Consider the following 20,080-nt stretch of genomic DNA (forward strand, 5'->3'; position numbering starts at 1 on the left):
AAGTAACATATTCCATTTTCAAAATAAGTAATAAAATTATGGAAATATCTTCTATTTAAAGTAAGAAATAAGATTATGTGTGTCTATATGTATATATTATGATGGAAAAAATATTTCTTCCGTCATTGGAGATAAAGTTATATCCAGTGAGCTCAAAATGATATCGTTTTGGGTTATTAGATTAAAAAAGTATAATGATAAAGGCTAATATAACCCTGCAATATATTAGAATTACAAAAATACCTTGATTTTCACTTCAAAATGACGTCGTTTTGGGCTTACCGGAGATAACTTATCTCCATTGACTAGAGAAATTCTTTACCCTATTATGATATATAAGAAATGGATAAAGCATTTCTCCGGTTAATGAAGATAAGTTATCTCCGGTGAGCATAAAATGATGTCATTTTGTGGCGGAAATTATAGTGTTTTTATCATTCTAATTTATTTCAGGGTTATATTAGTCTTTGTCATTATAATTTTTTATTTTATTTTACAACCCAAAACGACGTCGTTTTAGGCTCACTGGAGATAGTTTTATCTACAGTGACTGGAGAAATACTTTTTCCATAAGAAGTATTAAATTGTCGTAAAATATATTGATGACCTTTGACTTTTTCATAACTTTTGATATATTTTGTAACCACTACATTAATGTTGTATTGAAATATAATTATTTTCTTGATTGATATATATAATCCTCTATAAGGACATAAATCCCATACGAATTAGAGGTCGTTTGTTTCAGCTTTTAGAAAAAATACTTTTTATCACTTTCTTATTTTAAAAGTACTTTTTACAAAAGTTAAAGTTATTTGTATTTTTATAAAAATATTTAGTTTTTGAAAAAAATATTTGGCTTTTGACTTCTGCTTTTCTTAGAAGTTAAAATTTTTAACTTCTGAAAAAAGTAGAATTTTAGCTTTTTTTATGACTTCTCCTTTTTTTAAAAGCAGACATCCAAACAAACTAAAAACGAGAAGTACTTTTTTCTTGAAAAAAAATAGCTTTTGAAGAAAAAAAAGTTCATCCAAACGGACCCTTAATATGAAGGCTAAAGCACCATTTTAAAATTTTTGAGCAAAAGAATTGCTCAGTTAAAGTTGATTAGATAAATTTTTCCAAAGTAATGCAGTCAAACATGTCACATATGCTAACGGGACTAGTCCCGTCACTGACACTGACCGGACTCGTGCCACGTCAGCGCCACGTAGGCAGTCCCAGTATCGTAAAAGTTCAGAAGGTCATAACTTGTGACTAGGGTATCCAAATCAGATGTTTTTTTTATTTCACATAAATTTTTGAAATCTATGCAATGACACCTAATTTTACATATTTTATCTCCCACAAACATAATTTGAAGATCTTCTGGATTTAAACGCGTGATTGTGGTACAATTGTTACCAATTCAAATTATGTTTGTGAGAGATAAAATATATAAAATGAGATGTCATTGCGTAGATCTCGAAAAGTTATGTGAAATCAAAAAAAATCATCTGATTTTGATACCCGAGTCACAAGTTATGTTCTTCTGAAGTTTTATGGTAACAAAAATGCCTACGTGGCGCTGATGTGACACGAGTCCCGTCAGTGTCAGTGACGAGACTAGTCTCGTCAGCATATGAGACATGTTTTACTGCATTACTTTGGAAAAACTTATCCAATCAACTTTAACTGGGCAATTCTTTTGCTCAAAAATTTTAAAATGGTGTTTTCCCCTTAGTATGAATGGAAATTAGTATTTTGCCTAGCTTCTGTGTCTATTCTCTCTTACTTTCTCTTCTCATTTTATAAATTTTATAACACGTTATCACCATAATAGATTTTCTCTCTATCTCTTTCGTCGTTCCCCTTCCTACCACTAATCACCATTGTCCAATCCAGATTATCTTTCTCCCAAGCCCTCCTTACATTTCCTTTTCCGCCGCACTCACCCACTTTCCTTCGCACTCATCTCTCTTTTATTTCAGATCAGGAGAATTGAAAACCACAACGAACCACCAATATAGTTCCTTCCTTGTATGACCAGAATTTGTCCTTCCTCGCATTACTGTCTCTCTTTGCCGTAACACCGCCGTGAGAGCCGCCGATGTTGAGACCTTGGAGAAAACCACCACCAACCTAGTGGAGAGGTCGTTGGACATGATTCGGTTATGTTAATAGCTTCAGCTTAAAAGGGTGATGTTGGTGCTGTGAAGTAGATCCTTCTTGACATCAATTCTCAAATTATGGGAACACTGAGTAATGATGGTGTTTATCTGAATGCTGAGATTGCTGATGTGCGTGCTTGGAGAAATTACTTTGTTCATTGCTTCTTAAAAGGGAAAGAAACTTTTCCATCTTAGAGATTAATCACGAAGAAAGCGAACCCGGTAAAATAAATGTAGCTACTAATTGGAACAATCCCGAGAATACAGAACAATCAAATCTGAATGCCTTGGGAAACGATGAATATTTGGTTGATATTGACTTAAAAGTATGCAATAAAGTATATTAATAAGGGAGAAAATGTCATAATATTATTTGTCACTGGCAACACCATTGCCTTCTCAGTAACTCTTGTTGTCTCAAGAGATAATCTGGATCCAGAACTCAAAACTATAACAGAAACATTTAGATTATGAAAGGAGGTAAGTAATTAATAAATAACAAGGGTTTTCGCAGAGACCCTACATCAATTATGATATTTATTCTCCCGTAATGAATTTTATTATGTTCCATTACTTAATAAATATGGCAACTAATATGCACCTTAAGATGCATTTAATGAACGTCGTGACTGCATGGTCACTGGATGATGATATTTATATGAAAATCCCTGCAGGAATCTCCATACCCTCTATGGAAAGAATGAAATTCGCAGTATGTTTAGCATCAAGCTGCAAAGATCACTGTATGGTGGTCTCAAACATACTATTATCTCGGTATGCAGATCGAGCATCTTCCAAAATGCTTATTTCACCAATGAAACTATATAAGTAGGGGTGAAATTGGGTCGGACGACTTATAGGGGCCTACGTCAGGCCAAACCTGACCTAGTATATTTTTTAAAATAGGTCGGGCTCGGGCCTTGAAAAAAGCTTGTTTAATAAACAAGTCGTAGGTCTACTTTCACAAGGTCAGGCCTATAAGCCTACAAGCTGTCATATATTATACTATTTATTTTAAATAAAATAAAATAAAATAAGTATGGCTTGAAGGAAAAACAAAAGATATAAATTTAATCAATTGAAATTATTTTATAACTGAATTATATTCAAATATATTTTAATAGAAATCTGACTTTATTTTTTATGTAGGAGGAACCAACATCTTAACATGTTAGATTGTGTATATGAATATATTAAAAGATTTTTGGGAGAGGTTATACTTGCTATTTTTTTTCTTATTATCTTTTATTATCAGATCTTAACCGTTGATTTTTGTCAATCTAACAGTTATAATTATTGAGTCACACTTATTAATTAATTATTAATTTTCAGTAAATTATAACCGTTGATTGACAGAAATCAACGGTTAAGATTTGGTAGTAAGTATAACATCCCCCAAGGTTTTTTGTTTCTTAATCTTATTTTTTGTTTCTTTTCTTTAATATTATTTTTTGTTTTCTACATTTACAAATTTTTGCCAACTTATGTAACGTTGGAATTGTATTTGCAGGGGAGAGAACATGATAAGAAGTTTTGTGCTACTATAAGCATCATCATGTGTTTGTTTGATTCATGTAGTTATTTTAATTTGCATAGTATGGATTGGTTTGTTGGATCTGAAGAAATATATGTTATTTAATTTGGGCATTTTGCTTTTGAGAGTGACTGAAATACAGATTGTGATAAGTTATTGTGATTTATAGTTCTATTTGGACATTAAATTGTGGTTTTTGTTTTAACAATATAATTTGAGTTTTTGGTGAAGTTGATTTATGTTTTTCTTGGAAGTTAAAAATTAACAGGCTAACGAGTCAGGCCATTTATTGTTTTATAAATAGGCTAGACAAGGCTAATAGTTAGATTCGTACTATGCTATCGGGCCAGGTCAAACTTGAATTTTTTATGATAGGCTTGGGCTTTTCAGGACGAGACCCGGTCTAGCCCATTTTCACCCCTATATATAAGTGACCCGATGATGGTCCATACAGATCCGTTTTGACCAAAAATAAATAGCGAGAAAGGATTAAGACCTAAAGCTCTTAATCTTAAGCGTCATAGGAACACTATTATATTCTTCAAAATGCAACAGGTCTGATATTACATTTGCAGTAAAAGTTCTAACTAGACATAATGTTGCCCTTAAGGCATTGGAATGACGTTAATCATATTTTGGTCATCTTCAAGGATCTATCTATGATATGGAGATTTCACATTGGTTGAATATTTTGATGTTGACTATAGGTCTAATAATCGCATATTAGATATGCATCTCTTTGTGGAAGTACTGCAATGTTATGGAAGGCTGTAAAGGTAAGCCTAGTTGCTACTTCCTTAATAGATTATTTTCATCAGGGGAGAAAATTAATTATAATTATCCCTGAAGGATGGAGCCCCGAAGGTTTATTATTGTACTCTTTTTTCCTTTGCTACGTTTTTTTCCAAAGGATTTTTCTTGGCTAAAGATTTTTAATGAGGCAATGTATGTAATGCTTTGGTAGCGTATGCCATGTACTCTCTGTTTTTTTTTTGCTAGTTTTTCCCATTGGATTTTCTAACAAATTTTTAAGGAGACATGAATATTAATGCAATGATGTCCATGTGAAAGTATTATAAATGGACATTATGGAAAATTGCAACTGTTACTCCACTTTCATATATGACTTAATTGAGGGGGAGCTATATGCATTGTACTCTTTTTCTCCTTATTAAATTTTTTGTCCCACTGGATTTTTCTTGGAAAGATTTTTAATGAAGACTTGAAAAAGGGTATTCTAATATATTATAGAATTGTAAATAATCTGTACAAAGGGTTCTCTATTTATAGAGAATATTTGACCTACTTTTAACCTAATGGGCTTGGCCCAATACAACAATAAATGACTAAATAAAAACTAAATAATAACTAAATCAATATTATTTACAACACTCCCCCTCAAGCTGAGGAATAGATATTTATCATTCACAGCTTGCTAGTAAGTTCTTGAAATCTGTCTAAAGGAAGCCCCTTTCTTAATATATCAGCTTGGCATCGCATAGAATATCTAAAACTATATTGTATTATTGTTGAATCAGCCTCAAATAAATTTTCATCATAAATTTAAATTCGTTCACTAGAAAACACATTATGGAGAATGACGCTATTCATTATAACCTTATCACAAACTACAATAGCAGGAAGTAACTTATACAATGATATGTATTGAGCTACACAAGTTAGATTCCAGCCTATCCATGGGATGAATTTGGCTGCAATTTCAGGGAAGATTATCAATATATTTGAATCATACAATTACCAAATCTTGAAGAAACTGGCTCATCTTTACTCACGGAGGCAATGAACCTTCCTGATTGTTTCATACACAATAATTAAAATTTAATTTTCTTACTTTATATTACATTGCATATAAGTTATATGTGGTTAATAAATTAGAACCGTTTGATGAAAATAGGATGGACGGTGGTTCAAGAAATCACTGTGTTTCCCACCATCGTTGTGCTGATTCTGTTAGATAGGGCCTGCCAAAAACTCATGGCAAAATTAAAGTTTCGTGTGGATGGCTAGTATACCCTAGTGTTCCTTCCTCGTCACTTTTAATATCTAAGAACTGGGGTTGGCTTTGTACTCCTTTGAAAACGCTGGAATAGGGTTCTTACTCTTTCCTTTAGTTCTTCATTTTCACTCTCCACTTCCCCATTTTTGCATGCATAGTCTTATCTGCCTTCTTCACATTCTCTTCAATTTTCGTGACATCTATTTCAGCCATTGTTTTTGGGACCTCTCTGGACTGATGTTTAAAATCATAGCAACAATTGAGTCTGATAGCATGTAAACGCAAGAACGACCAACTTCATTTCCAGCCAGCTCCTAATGGTGTTTACAGTGAGTCGATGATCTTCCTTCCTCCTTCCCACAATTTGACCTCGAATTCATTCTTCTCTTTATTGATTCTCCAATCAAACAATTTTTCAGAGCTTCTTCAAACGTACAATTCATTCCCTTATCTATTATCGAGAATAGCTAACTGAGCCAAAATTCGTTATCTAACATACGACGTCGTGGCAATTTAGAAATTTAATGAAGTAAAAACGACCACAGTGGGAGTCGAACCCACGACCTTCTGATCCGAAGTCAGACGCGCTAATCCACTGCGCTATGCGGTCTCTTGCTTGTGTTCTTGCTGTTATATAACTAAATAACAGAATCTCAAACCACGCTTGCTTACCAATTAAAGTTAGCGATCGGGTAAAGTATTTTTCCGGGGAATGAAATAAATTATGTCCGGTAAGCATAGAACAAGTCGTTTTGTGACAAAAATTAAAATATTTTTGTAATTCTAGTTTATTAAAGGATTATATTAGTCTTTGTCATTATAATTTTTTAATCTTACGACCCGAAACGATGTCATTTTGAGCTCACTAGAGATAATTTTATCTTTAATGGAAAAATATTTTTCCCTTAATGGTTATAGTTAAATTTTTCCTTAATTAAAAGGTATTATTATTTTTTTTTTTTTTTTTTTTTTACAAATAAACTTTTTTTACTATGTCTAACATTTGTATTATTAATCCTATGCCAAAGTGAGGCAACGACAAACTCCTTTTATATTTATTCAACAGCGAGCGGAAAGAAAAAGATCATTCATTTGTAACAATGATCATTTCTAGTTTGAATAACAATGGTTTATGTTGCTTTTTTTCTAGAAGAACCCTCTCCTTTTTTTGCTCAGTTTATAATGCAACTTTCCATGATAACACTCACCATAAAACTGCCCATATTGATGTTATTAGGATAATTATTATATATAACAATCTTGTCGCTTATTTACTTATTTTTCTGATGACGAATATTAATAATATTGATATTTTAAGGGCTGTACAAGAAAAGGGTAGTAAAACCACTCAGTTCCAGACGTTTATCAATCATCACCTTAGTAAACATGAAACTTTTTTTGTTGGTTCTGGTAATGTTTATTCTCATAGTGAAAATCTATGATTGAAAAACCAGAAGAAAACCCATATTCAGTTTCTATTAAGGAAATGAAGGACCACCACCCGAGAAGAGATAATATCCTGATGATAACTACTGTATTGTATTTGTTTTTTACCTATATAAATATAGGGTTCGCTTTTTGTCATGTCACATGACAAGACCATTTTCCTGCACACACAAATCAAGTGTGGATCACACGCTAGGGGTGTTCATCAACCGATCCAAACCGATTCAAACCGCGAAAACCGAACCGAAAAACCGATAACCGAATAAATCGAAAACCGAAAAATCGGAAACCGAAAGAAAACCGCAAATTTTAAATGGATTGGATCGGTTTTCGGATGGGTTGATGAAAACCGATCCAATATATTAATTATCCTCTACCTACTTGTCTTTTCTCCAATCATAGCCCAAAAATTTATAAACTCAAGACCCATTAACTCATCAACTAAACCCAAAAAAAAACTTAGTCACCTCTCATCAACTATAGTATTGTTTACTGATATTTTTGTATTTCAATTTTTTTTTTTTTACAAAGTCAATATATATAAAAGATGTTATTTGCACAATAATCACAAAACTAATTTTAGGATATTCAAAAAACCGAAAACCGATCCAATCCAAACCGAAAAAAATTGGATTGGATCGGATCGGATTTGAAAAAAAATCTAAACCGAATGGATGATTACATGATCAAACCGAAGGGATTGGATCGGATGAGTTTTACTTTCAAAACCGATCCAATCCAGACCGCGAACACCCCTATCACACGCTTAAAAAAAAAGTCAAACCAAAATCAGGATACGGCGCCGTATTCTCAAGATACGTTGCCGGATCCTTGTTGCAGGAAGGAATAAACAGTGTCATTCCTGCAACATGATTCTTATATTTTCCATAAATATAATGTAGAGATTATTCACATACTATCAGATACAATAATTTACATACAAAGGTAAGTAATCATTTAGCTGCATCAGGACCATTCTATAATGTTACATATTATGTTTCTCTAAAGATAATTTTAAGAGTATAAAATGGCTTTATCATCATTACCATTTCCTACCTAGACTTACTTTGGTTAATCATGTGGTTAGTGCATCCGGAAGTGAATTGGGTGATCCAAGAATTTTGCCACCAACATCAGGAAAGGACTCATAATCATCTAATGCACTCACCTTTCCATCACTGCTGACATGAACTGGATACTGCATCAAGTGTCCCCTCATCTGTTTCCCTTCCTCAGACACATATGTGTCCCAGTTTTTTCTGGCAATCATGTTGACATGCCTAACACAATCCAGGCTGTGAGGTTCAGCAAAAGGATCATCAAGACCACCAAGGTGCTCAGCCCACAGTGACATTCGGTATCCATACACCTACATCAACACAATCTTTGTGGGAATTACCAATTACTGAGAAAAGAAAAGATGAAATTGCATAACAGGAAACTATCTGCTATGTTAGTATTCACAAATCTGGCTTTAAGCTGGGAATCCACTGTGAGAAGGTGTCTTTAGTTAAGCATGCAATTATATTATGACAATACAGTATATAACATAACCAACGACTATTGGCTCAAATGACAAGGAGCTTGTTCTCCGTAATCAGAGGTTTCGAGTTCGAGTTTTGGAAATAGAAAAAAATAATGTTAGGAGAATTGTATGGGTGTGAGTGACAGTGCTCGAACCGGAGGCATTGAATAAAAATAAAGTATACAACATGTTTTAGATTCAAAATAATAAGCTATTGAGAGGGTTGGCTCAATATCTTGGTGAATTGTAATATATCTTAATGTGGTAGATTACTCATATTTGGTTACTTTTTTCCGGTTGTATCTGACTATTTCATGTGTTAGCAACATGTGCTACATAAACAAGCTAAGGAGAAATTTAGAATATATATTTTTACTTTCATACTTGGAGATTAATATGCTCATTTTCCATACTGCTATTCTAGCTCATTAACAAACCTGGCCATGTGGATGAGAATTCTTTTCTGTCCATGTATATTTTGGTTGATAAGCACCCATTGCTATTTCTGTGTCCCTTGAACCATCCAACGATCTCTGGTTAATATTTGCTGATCCAATGATTACGTACTCATCATCAACTATCATTCCTTTGGCATGAACATAAATCATAAAACGTTTGAATTTCTTAACTGATACCTGATTAAAGAAAGGGGAAAATAATAATAATGAGATCATAAACTAGGTGAAGTGAAAATATGTTGGACCATGATATTCTAATTAATCACAATATAAACAAAAAAGTGTGCAAATGGAATTACACACACCAACTGATTATTTCTCATATGTAATTGCTGACAAACTTTTTCCTTGTATTAGTTTTTATTTTATTTTATATCATTTGTTTTCTTTTTGTAGAAAATATTAAATATGGTAGATAATCCGGATCATCTGACACTATCATATGGAATTATAACTGCTTGTGCTTCATAATAAATACATCAAGATATTCGAAGTGTTCAAACTTCAAACTGCATGCAATGCAAACATTTGGTTAAGAAAATAGTAGGGTAGTTTAAGTTTGGCATACCAAAGCACGGTTTTCAGAAGATGGATTTGGTATTGATGAACTTTCCGAGGCTTGAGGTTCTCTCCTTCCAAGGCAGTAAAAGTTAAGATAATCTTGCGGATGATACTTATTGGAGAGACCTGCTTTTTTAAGGGCATCTGCAACAATCCTGTACATCATAGACATTGTCTGTCCCTGTAGTCATTCAAATTCCAATTAGAAGGTTGTAATAAACACCTTCAATTATATCCATAAATCTTTATCACTGATGGACATGTACTAAATATTGGAAAGAACACATCCCAAAACCATCCTTCCATTCTTGTAATCTTTATCATTTATGTAGTTTGAAGAATTTTAATAACAAGAAGTCTGTTGCATGTGATTTTTGTCTTTAATTTGGCAGGGGTTTGATTATTAGAGCATTTCCATTAACTAGTCAAGAATATCCATTACTACCAGGTAATAATAAATTTATGGAAGAAAAATGTTGTGCCCATCATGCCTTTCTAACTTGTACCATTGTTTTTAAAACCAAAACCAGTCATTGAATCACTGGAATTGCTAATCTGAAAATTTTGAAAAGAAGGGAACATAGACTTTGAAATTGGTCTTACCTGCCAGAACAGTATTTCTTGAACAGCAGCACTAGATGGAACCCCCTCTGGCCACATTGGTATAACTATATATACAGAAAAACGTTCATTTGCGCTGATCTTGCTGGCAATTTTCAAAGCCAACTCCATGGGAATCAAGTGATTTGCACCTGTTAAAGATAAGAAATGAAAAACTTACCCATGCATATGTATTTGTAAAAACTACATCACAAAATATTCAAATACTCAAATGCTAGAGAAACTTGGAATCTAGAGAGCGGGGGCGTTTGGTACAAGAAAATTTTTTATTTGTCCGGGAATCTCAATTTTCAAAAATATGATTTTTACATTCAGTCTACGATAATATCCAGAAATTTAAAATTTAAAAAAATTCAGTTTCCCGAGAATCCGGCCAAATGCCGTGTACCAAACGCCCCTTAGTGCATAGTGCCTTTAAATGTTAGCAAGAAAAATGTGTATAATACATGCGACCACATTTGAAAACAATAATATAAAGAGACAAAGAAAAATGATATTCAAAACACCTTTTTATGTACACAATTACCAAGTAAACGTTTAAGATTAAGGGCCAGAAACTTCAATAATTACATCTAACAAGTTATTACTTATTTTTCACAAGAATAATTATATGAACTTTTACAAGTTCAGAAAAAAAAAAAAAGCAAGAGAAAGAAACATCAATATACCAATTTGATAATGCAGAGGCTAGCAGATGCCATATAAAGATGACCACATAGGAAACTAAACTATATCTACCTGCATTTTTATATGAAGGCCAATGATATGAGGAGCCCAAAAAATACTGATTCTCAATATATATGAAGTGCTGAGCTGATCTTATTGCTTTTACATAAGCAGCATGGATGCTTTGATCTACTTTCAAATTTTTTCCACATAAAAGATTCTGCAGAAAATTAACATTTCAATATAACATGAAACTACACCACAATGCATACTTCAAAAATAAAAACTCAAAGTACAAGAGAGAGTCACATACAACCTTGTTCTTACCTGAGCCTTAGCTTTGTCAATATCCTTTGGAAAGCCCTTCACGGATCCTGAATCTATGGACCGAAATACCTGTATTTTAATGCTTTATTCATAATCATTACTGGATTTTATCAAGAAGGATGTCACATGTCATCAGATTCTATGAACAAATTAATTTCCTCCGTACCTGAACATTCCAACTCTCAGGATCATTTTCATCGGTTACATGAACAGCTTTATCACCATCAGGACCAGAAGATGGATTGAGAATCCATGAAATACGGTCTAGCCTTAGCAAAGCATCATCATGCCAATTTGTCACCTTTTTAAGCCTGAAGTCGCGCCATTTTTTGGCCTTCCTCCATCTTTGTTCAAAATTGGTTAATATATCATATGCAGCAGGACCTTCAATTTTGCAATGTAAGTCATGCCATGGCTGCCTTGGTCCAGACGAATTTATAGGTGCCTATAGCACACAATTTGAACAAATTACCTTTGCAAATTTCCATATGATAATTTTTTTCCTCCTTTCCTTGTTCCACTCTTTTTTTCAGTGTAGAAAGAAGATTATACTTATAAAGATATATTTTATAGAACTCCCTAGTACAATAAAACAGAAGATAGTGAATTATTGTGTTTACAATAACCACTTACTTGAAATGTAGGATTGTGAAAATCATTTTTGAAGACTGTATCTAGATTCCCAAAAAGCCGATGCTGTGGTGTATCATATCTGCCATCACATAGATCCAAGCCACCAATAAAAGCAGTTATTTTACGATTATTCCCAGAAGCTTGAGTGTCTACAAGCACACATTTCTGGTGATGCGTAAAGAGGGTTCCCACAACCTGAACCAAAAGATTCAATCAAATTGGAACTGTTTTAACTGAAAAGGAAAAAAGTACACTACTAGATCTTATATCTATCACTATTAATTAATGTGAAGTCTTCCAGTAATGAAATAATGAAATGGGTGGTTATGTGAAGTAGTATCTTTATCCAACAAAGTTTTGAATTCAAGTGCAGGATCTCCATGCCTGTTGCTTGAAAATACTGAGCTTATTGCTTGCATAGCGAGGAGATAGCACACAATGAACAGTGGAATTTTTGAAAAACTTCTTAGTTTCTTCATCGTGAGTCTGCATGACACCATCCTGCAATCAAGAAAATCAATGTTTATTATGTACATCAATTATGAATATTAGAGACATTGGAGTGCAAGAATTTTATGCAACTATGTCTAGAATAATCCACTAAAACTTGAATTTTAGGAATCTTAACAGCCTAGCATTTCAGTACCAAAGATTAATAGTACATGAGACAGTTTAAGCAAATCCAATTATCTTTTACTGCAGAACCCACCCAATTTTCTCCTTAATAGGTCTTTTTCCCTTTGAACAACTAAAAGCAATAGAATCAATATAATGTCTCATGACAGAAATTATAATTGGAAATTAAAGCAATAATTCAGTATAGAAATCATGTTTAATTTTCTCATAAAGGGTAGTGAGAATTACTGTTTTCAAAAGAAACTTGTCATGTGACGTTCTGTCATCCCAAATCAGCATAACCACTCGGAGTCCTTCTTGTGACTTGTATTTCAACAGCTCTCCAAGTGAAAGCTCTCCCCCAGAAGGTAATGGTTTTGTTGGCTCTCTTACAAGCTTTATTTTGTGGTAAACTGACCATCCTACAACATATATTAGGTGATGAGCTTCCAAAATTGCATGGCATATATCCTCCCAACATTTACTGTGTTGATATACTTTTCCACCCTCAAGTGAAATTTGAGGTAGCATACCATCTGGTATATGTGCATCTTGATATAGAGTCACACTCCCTCCTTTCCTGAGAGGGAAATATGTTTTAGGAACTCCTAGATAATCTGTCCTATCCCCATTTTCTGAAGGGTTCACTCCAATTGGCCTAAACTGAACAGAAATATGTAACTCAGGATAAGGTTTTAAGCAGTTTCCATATTGACCAATGATGGGAAACCAATCATTAATAGTATTTCCTGACAGTATCTTTTGAACAGGTATCTCCACTACTCCAATGAGTTCTGCCCCAAGAACATCATTATCCTTGACAAGAAACTCCACTTTTTGAACAGGGTGAGCAACAGGGACAACAAATTGCTCATCCCACAGAGGGTTCTCACAGTTAGCAATAACTCTAGTTTGAGCTATTGTAGCCCCAGCTAGGCACACAGATACATAAGGGTCACTAGTTATCATCTTATCTTTTCCAGAGTGTGTCTTAAGTCCCTTTACAAAGGGAGGTGTGCACATGTTGCCCATAGTGATACATTTTCTAACTGCTTCAGAAGATAAATCTAAATTAGGAAGAGACTTGGCTTCTATGATCACCAGATCCAAGTCCCCATGTAAGAAAACATGTGGTTCCTTAGGGCCTTCATGCTCCTTCTTTGGATGCTTATGGAGAGTGTCACCCTGACCATCCATTTTCAACCTGAGAACTCAAGGATGCATATTTCTAAAAACCAAATTCTAAATGAACCGCATTATGGGTAATGGTTCCAAAAACAGAATATGTTGACCACCTTAAGATCCTTATAGTTAACTCATATCATCATCCTTTGGTTGTATGGAAAACATGCACGAAGCCAAGCCCAACATCAACATCAACATCTCTCTCTTCAACTAATTCTCAGGTCCTAGTCTCTTTACCAAAGAGATTAAAAAGTTATTATTATAATCTGGAGAAAAGAGACAAGAAGAAGAAGCCAATGATATGAAATTAAAAAAAGAAAAAAGAAAAGAAAAGAAAAGAAAAGAAATATATGTGAGATTCAGATAACAAGGTTCCATTGCATGGTCCAACACAACATCCACAAGAAGCAAGAGAGAGGTTTCGGAGGTCGAAAATAGTGGGAAATCTCATGGAATTGGAAGTTTGGAACCCATATCTCTCTCTCTCTCTTTTAATTTTTCAATTCCAGAATTGGCAAATTCAAAACGAAAACAATGCATGAGAGAAAATAATAATAAAACAACTATAAAAACAGAAAAGAGAGAGAAAGATTGGTGAGGTGGAAGCTAGTGGAGACACACAGTCATTGGAAACATTAATAGAGTTTGCATGGAACCATGGGACTTCCGTGCTCTCTAACTATCTCTGTCGGGCTACATACAGTTTTTCTTTTTCTGCAGTAATTAGAGATAAAGATAACATAGAAAAAAAGATATATCATTGTTTACTTGAAGATAGAGCAAAAATAATACTCAGATTACAACCATAATTGTCCTATGCGTAAAAAATTGTATAATGTATTCGTTCACTTTTTTTTATTAGATTTACAAATTTTTTATTTACAAACTCTTACAAATTATATTATTTATTATGGATAGTACATATTAATGGGTTTTATAATTCTCATTTAATATGAGAATTTGAATTTTTCTACACACTTCGATCTCCGTGCCAACGTGGATTCTACACATAATTTTTTTCTAACATACGGATCCCATATATTTTTTGTCTCTACAACATGAGAATTCAATTCTCATGTTGAATGATAAATATAAAACCCCATATTAATACATAGTATAATTTGTAATTATTTTTTGTAAATTTAACTTAATTCTTTTTTTATTATAAACCATCCTATGTTTGATTCAAATTTGAACTGAACATATTATAAAGGCAACATATTAAATTTACAGAAAATTATTTCTACCTTTACTTCAAAAATAATTTTTTGCCGCACAAAGTAAATTTTCGAGAATGTATGGTGTAATTTTTTATTTATTTTTCAATTAGTGGATTCCAATTTTTTTTAAAAAAATGTCTCTCTAGCATAGACATCTTATCGGCCGCCGCGGCAGAAAATTAAGGGTATATTTTTTTCCTTATACACAAATTGTGTTTTATGAACAAATATATAATCTATTTGTTCATGCACTTTCTGCTTATACCCAAGGTGTATTCAATCAAAAATATATTTTTTCATGTCATATAATATAATGTGAAACGGTGTTAATTGTTTATAGACAAATTAACGATAATAAGAGAGAAAGTAAAGATGTAGTATCATCATAGATTTAACTAATAAAAAATAATAATCAATTTAACAAAAGATAAAGAGTTAGAATAAAGCATCATCATAAATTTTGTCTATACATGAGTGATCAATGCATATTAATTTCATATTTTCATTTGATTAATATTTATTATTAGAATAAAAAAAATTATATTGGCATTTTTTAAATTTTTTAAAATGTGTCATTAATTATTGTATTGATTTTAAAATTGAGAAAATAATAATATTAAACAATGATGTATCAAAATACTAATAGACGTAAATGAAATATCCCTTTAATCCAGAACAGCAAGAGAATAAAAGAGCCTATTAACCTATTTACCTTTAATTTGGTTTTTTGTTTAAGTTAAAATTAAAAATAATATCTTAAAAAATAAAAATAAAGTTGTTCAATATTATTTTGACTTTGGCAAAATGGCCATTGTAATGCAATTTTAAAACAAAATATATTATTGTTCCGGGTATGATCCTGATTCCTGTTAGAAGGGTTTAAGGCCAGGTAGGTATGGCTTCTCATTTGAAGAGGACTTTACCTGCCAAAACCCATAAGCTTGGGTTGTGTGTCTAACCACGATCTTCCCCCTATTCTAGCATCCACCACCACCATCTAGGAGTAACTGTTCTAAGGCCACATTACAATAAACGCTCCTAAGGTCAATATAAATATAGAGTTTTATTAATCTCATGTTAAAAGAGATAAGTTATTTCATGTCATAGAGATAAATTTGTGGACTCTACCATCTGAAAAAAAAAAAAAAAAAAGTGGCACAGTTATCGAAATGTGTGTAAGAGAAAAATTTATACCATAAAAATAGTTTTTCCCATAAATATATCAACAATACACATGTACTCATCGCATTATACAACACATTTATACCCTGGAGTTCTCACCATTTCCAGAATTCACACACTCATCTCTTTTCAGTATAACCATCAGACTTTAGTTGAAGGCATTAATCTCATAATTGTCGGTCATCTTTTTCACCCTGTTCGTATAAACAATTACTATCTCTTCAGATAGACATTGGTGTTCGTTCACCACCAAACAATTATTTTCAAATATAGCATTAATCTAATCCAATGAATCCCGCATCCTATCCATATAGGATTATTCATGTGCGTTTTGATTTCATATGTCGTTCTCTATGATATTTGAAAAAAATTAATCACGATTCAACCGTGATTAATTTCTCAAAACTCGCAAGACTAGCCTTAAAAAATTAACCATGTGATTAATTTTTAGGGAAAAGTTCACCAATGTTCTTGTGGTTTACTTCAGAATCACTTATGCCCATGTGGTTTTTTTCTTATCACATATGCCCTGTGGTTTGTAAAAAGGTAAGTTTTTTATCACATATGTCACTGTGGTTTCTTAGTTTTTACAAAGCAAATGAGCATATGTGATCGAAAAAAAACCACAGGGACATAAGTGATTCTGTAGTAAACTATAGGGGCATTGGTGAACTTTTCCCTAATTTTTATTCAGACTAAATCTCAAATCTTACTTGCATGCAACACGTGGCACCGGTCTTGTATGGAACTGTGCAAGACTACTCCCTTACATAGAACTCCACTTTCACAGCACGAGTGGGAAATGTGGCTTGCAAACCCCAAATCCAACAACATGGGCAGGAATTCAAACTGGACTTGAGCAAAGGCGCGAGAAAATGTAATCGTTTTTGGGAAATGACGTGACCGTGAATCGTGATGAGAGAAAGTTTGCTTGTAAGAATAGCCTTTGATCATGAAATTGAAGAGGAGAATCTTGGGTTTTGGGTGTGGGTGAAAATGCTAGTGGCATTAGCATAAGGCATATTGTGCAGCGCGTGGGTGTGGAATTGGATGAGAAGGACTCACGGACAAGCATCATAATTCGGAAAATGTCATTCTTCATCAACTTTTTTACCAAAATACTACGCGAACAGTCTTATAGTCCAATCTGCCACGAGAGCGAGTTCGCTACAAGATGTAACGAACTCGGTTTGCTGACGTGTCACGTTTCTAGTGGACACCAAATTCGCTACACGGGGTAGCGAACTTGGTTTTAATTTGGTACTTGTTATCCATTAGAAATGTGACACGTCAGCAAACCGAGTTCGCTACACCGGGTAGCGAACTTGCCCCCATGACAGATTGATAAATAAGACTGTTCGCGTGACATTTAAGTAAAAAAGTTGATGAACAGTATGTCACTTTGATCACTGTTCCTCGTAATTCTTCATTCATCTTCGTTAAAAAAAAGGATACTTGTTTTAATAACTTGTTTAACAACGTGTCCCAACTTTTCCTTGCTTATGCACAAAAGGAACAAAGAAACTGAAAATAGGTCAAACGGGTACAAATTAAACTTTGTTAAGCTTAATGAAAATATCTATTAGCTTATTGCTATAATTTACAAGTGTTAGCATTTTCTCTCGACTTAATTTTCTCCCTGGTAGTGTTATCTCACTACATTTTTATTTTTTTTAAACTTACCTCCACGGTACACTCGCAAATCGTTTAACCAGGAGTATTTTTTTTTTGTTTAAACTTATCTCATCACGTATGAGCTTCGCTATTGGTCACACATGTTCAATTACTTCCAAAATATATGCACGAAGCATTAAAATTTTGCTCGTAATTTACTACCAAAACCAAAACTCTAACTCAACCCCAGCAAGGGGAAAAGAAGAGGAAGAAAAACAAGAGATTCCCTGAAAATGTCTCAGACAAGCAAACATGTGCAGAAACTGTTGAGATATATAGTCTCACGTTGGTTGTATGTGCAACTAATGTGGAGTTTATAAGGTTTTGAGCACTTCCACCCTTTGAGCTAGCTTTTGGAGTGGTGACCTCAAGGTTCTTAACAGAAACAACGAAAAAAATGATTAAAGCAACGACAATACCACTTTTTACCACAGATGAAGGAATTAAATCAGAAACTAATAACTCATTCTTAAGAAAGCATAAACAACCATATCCTCAGAAAAGGCCAGTGAGTTCATTCAGCTTGCAAATTCACAAACAAAACACAAAATAGAACAGAAATATAAGATAAAAGCTAGCAATTTATGGTAACACACATATCATATCATATCATATCATTCTTAAGCAGTGAGCTCTTCCTCCTTGTGGGTCTCAATAACAACATCTGACTGAGGGTAAGCAACACAGGTAAGAACAAATCCACTCTCTATTTGATCATCATCAAGGAAGCTACCATCTGATTGGTCCACTTTCCCTTCCACAACTTTGCCAGCACATGAAGAGCAAGAACCAGCCCTGCATGAGTAAGGAATCTCAATGCCTTGTTCCTCAGCATGGTCAAGAACGTAAACATCATCTGGGCATTCAAATTCTAGAGGGCCATCTGGGGTAATGAGCTTGACCTTGTGAGTTGCCATGGCAGTGATACGACCAGCTCCACGTCCACCTTTAACACCAAAAAGAGCCTGACCCACGTTCGGGAATGCCTTCACTGGCTGCCTCCTCAGGAAGGAGGTGCTCACCATGGTTCCAGAGAGTGCTGGTGTGGTTGCCATTACTTTTTTGGTGTTGCAAAGAAAGAGTGGTAGGTGGAACAAGAGAGGATAGCAAACTAGCTAGGACTTGTTTGTGGTGGTGATAACGGGTGAGCTTGTGGAAATAGTGTGTTTAAGTAGCGATGGAAAGTGCTATGGAACCCTATCTGCTACGTGGCAGCATTTGACACCTTGCTTTGTTATCTCCGGTATCATCATTGGTTGTAGGTGATTGTGGTTGGCACAATCCTCTTCTCACGAGTTTCCAAAGGCTAACAAATTTTGGCCCATGAAAAATAGGTAAGATATTCTTATTTATTATCACTTTTTCAATACTTGAATTTCACTTTTCAATCGACAATTTTTAAAAAATTTATAAAAAAAGAAAAGAAAAATAATTTTTGATATACTACACTAGTACATAATTATATTAGATTGATAGTAGAAATATTTAGTAATAAGAATATCTTATCTCCATGAAAAATTGATTAGATCTTTTACTGCTCTTTATAAATAAATTTAAAATTTATTGTTTCTCGTGTTAGATAAATTTATTTATCCCCCGAGCACACACACAAAAGTGTGTTGAACTCATTTTTTTTTTTTTTCTTCTCTTCACATGAGTCAACATGAATCTCATACAGTTTATGTCTGTGTAAAAGCTAGACAAAATTTATCGCCACACACTATAAAATAATAAACATTAAACTCATAAATTTAAAGCCATTGTATACAAGAAATCTATTCACATGAATGGTTTCCAGAACTCCAGTTACGGACGGGTAGGGAATAAGGAGCACATTAGTGGCACAAAGTTCAGCTTGCAACTCATATTTGTCACAGAAGCAGCGATATATTTTGAGATGTCTACAAGCCCAAAAAATTATTGAAAAGCAATGAAGAGAGAGAAGAAAAAGAACTGCATTATTCTCCCAGCAAGACATCCCAAGCTACTGCATCCTCTTACAGCTAAAAAAGTATTACCTTATTTCAAACAAGTAATTCTGATTTCATAACTATCTTATTACAAACCCTGCACATCTATAATAGTATTTATTTGGTGGTTTTACGTAAACTTTTCTCATCAAACTCGAACTTTTTCACATTAGGAATTGAGTAAAAATCTTTAAGTTTCATTTACACTCTAGCCAAATTCAACTGTAACATCTGCAATTGAAAGAAGCTTGCTTACAAAAATTGTGACGGTCCTTGTTTGAAGGAATATTCTAAGG

The 20,080-nt window shown here is 33.5% G+C and overlaps 2 protein-coding genes and 1 non-coding gene across 3 annotated transcripts; all 3 read right to left on the reverse strand.

Annotated features, from left to right (window-relative positions):
• Window positions 1-6,237: 6,237 nt before the first annotated feature.
• Window positions 6,238-6,311, reverse strand: TRNAR-UCG (transfer RNA arginine (anticodon UCG)). The gene has a single exon. It is a non-coding gene; the product is annotated as a tRNA-Arg (tRNA).
• A 1,911-nt stretch (window positions 6,312-8,222) lies between these two features.
• Window positions 8,223-13,750, reverse strand: LOC133309034 (phospholipase D delta-like). The gene is made up of 10 exons (XM_061509774.1): window positions 12,803-13,750; window positions 12,323-12,439; window positions 11,939-12,133; window positions 11,472-11,750; window positions 11,306-11,374; window positions 11,051-11,198; window positions 10,295-10,443; window positions 9,699-9,872; window positions 9,110-9,307; window positions 8,223-8,516 (listed from the first exon to the last, which is right to left on the reverse strand). The coding sequence occupies exons 1-10, from the start codon at window positions 13,748-13,750 to the stop codon at window positions 8,223-8,225; spliced, it is 2,571 nt and encodes an 856-aa protein (XP_061365758.1).
• Window positions 13,751-18,306: 4,556 nt separating this feature from the next.
• LOC133308999 (ferredoxin-like) lies at window positions 18,307-18,963 on the reverse strand. The gene has a single exon (XM_061509737.1). It carries the CDS (start codon window positions 18,867-18,869, stop codon window positions 18,435-18,437), a length of 435 nt encoding a protein of 144 aa, XP_061365721.1. The 5' UTR covers window positions 18,870-18,963; the 3' UTR covers window positions 18,307-18,434.
• Between the last annotated feature and the right edge of the window lie 1,117 nt (window positions 18,964-20,080).

Source organism: Gastrolobium bilobum, unplaced genomic scaffold, assembly GCF_033153095.1.
Source record: "Gastrolobium bilobum isolate Gb01-03AN ecotype WA unplaced genomic scaffold, APGP_CSIRO_Gbil_v1 utg8041, whole genome shotgun sequence".
In the NCBI taxonomy this organism is placed as follows: Eukaryota; Viridiplantae; Streptophyta; class Magnoliopsida; order Fabales; family Fabaceae; genus Gastrolobium; species Gastrolobium bilobum.

What these genes read in the sequence shown, in the direction of transcription:
- LOC133309034 (XM_061509774.1), bottom strand. Translation starts at nt 13,750, where the DNA reads ATGGATGGTCAGGGTGACACTCTCCATAAGCATCCAAAGAAGGAGCAT. An exon ending in CTGAGAGTTGGAATGTTCAG is followed by an intron (nt 11,375 to 11,471) that starts GTACGGAGGAAA and finishes ATTAAAATACAG; the next exon opens with GTATTTCGGTCCATAGATTC. An exon ending in TTGACAAAGCTAAGGCTCAG is followed by an intron (nt 11,199 to 11,305) that starts GTAAGAACAAGG and finishes AATTTTCTGCAG; the next exon opens with AATCTTTTATGTGGAAAAAA.
- LOC133308999 (XM_061509737.1), bottom strand. Translation starts at nt 18,869, where the DNA reads ATGGCAACCACACCAGCACTCTCTGGAACCATGGTGAGCACCTCCTTC.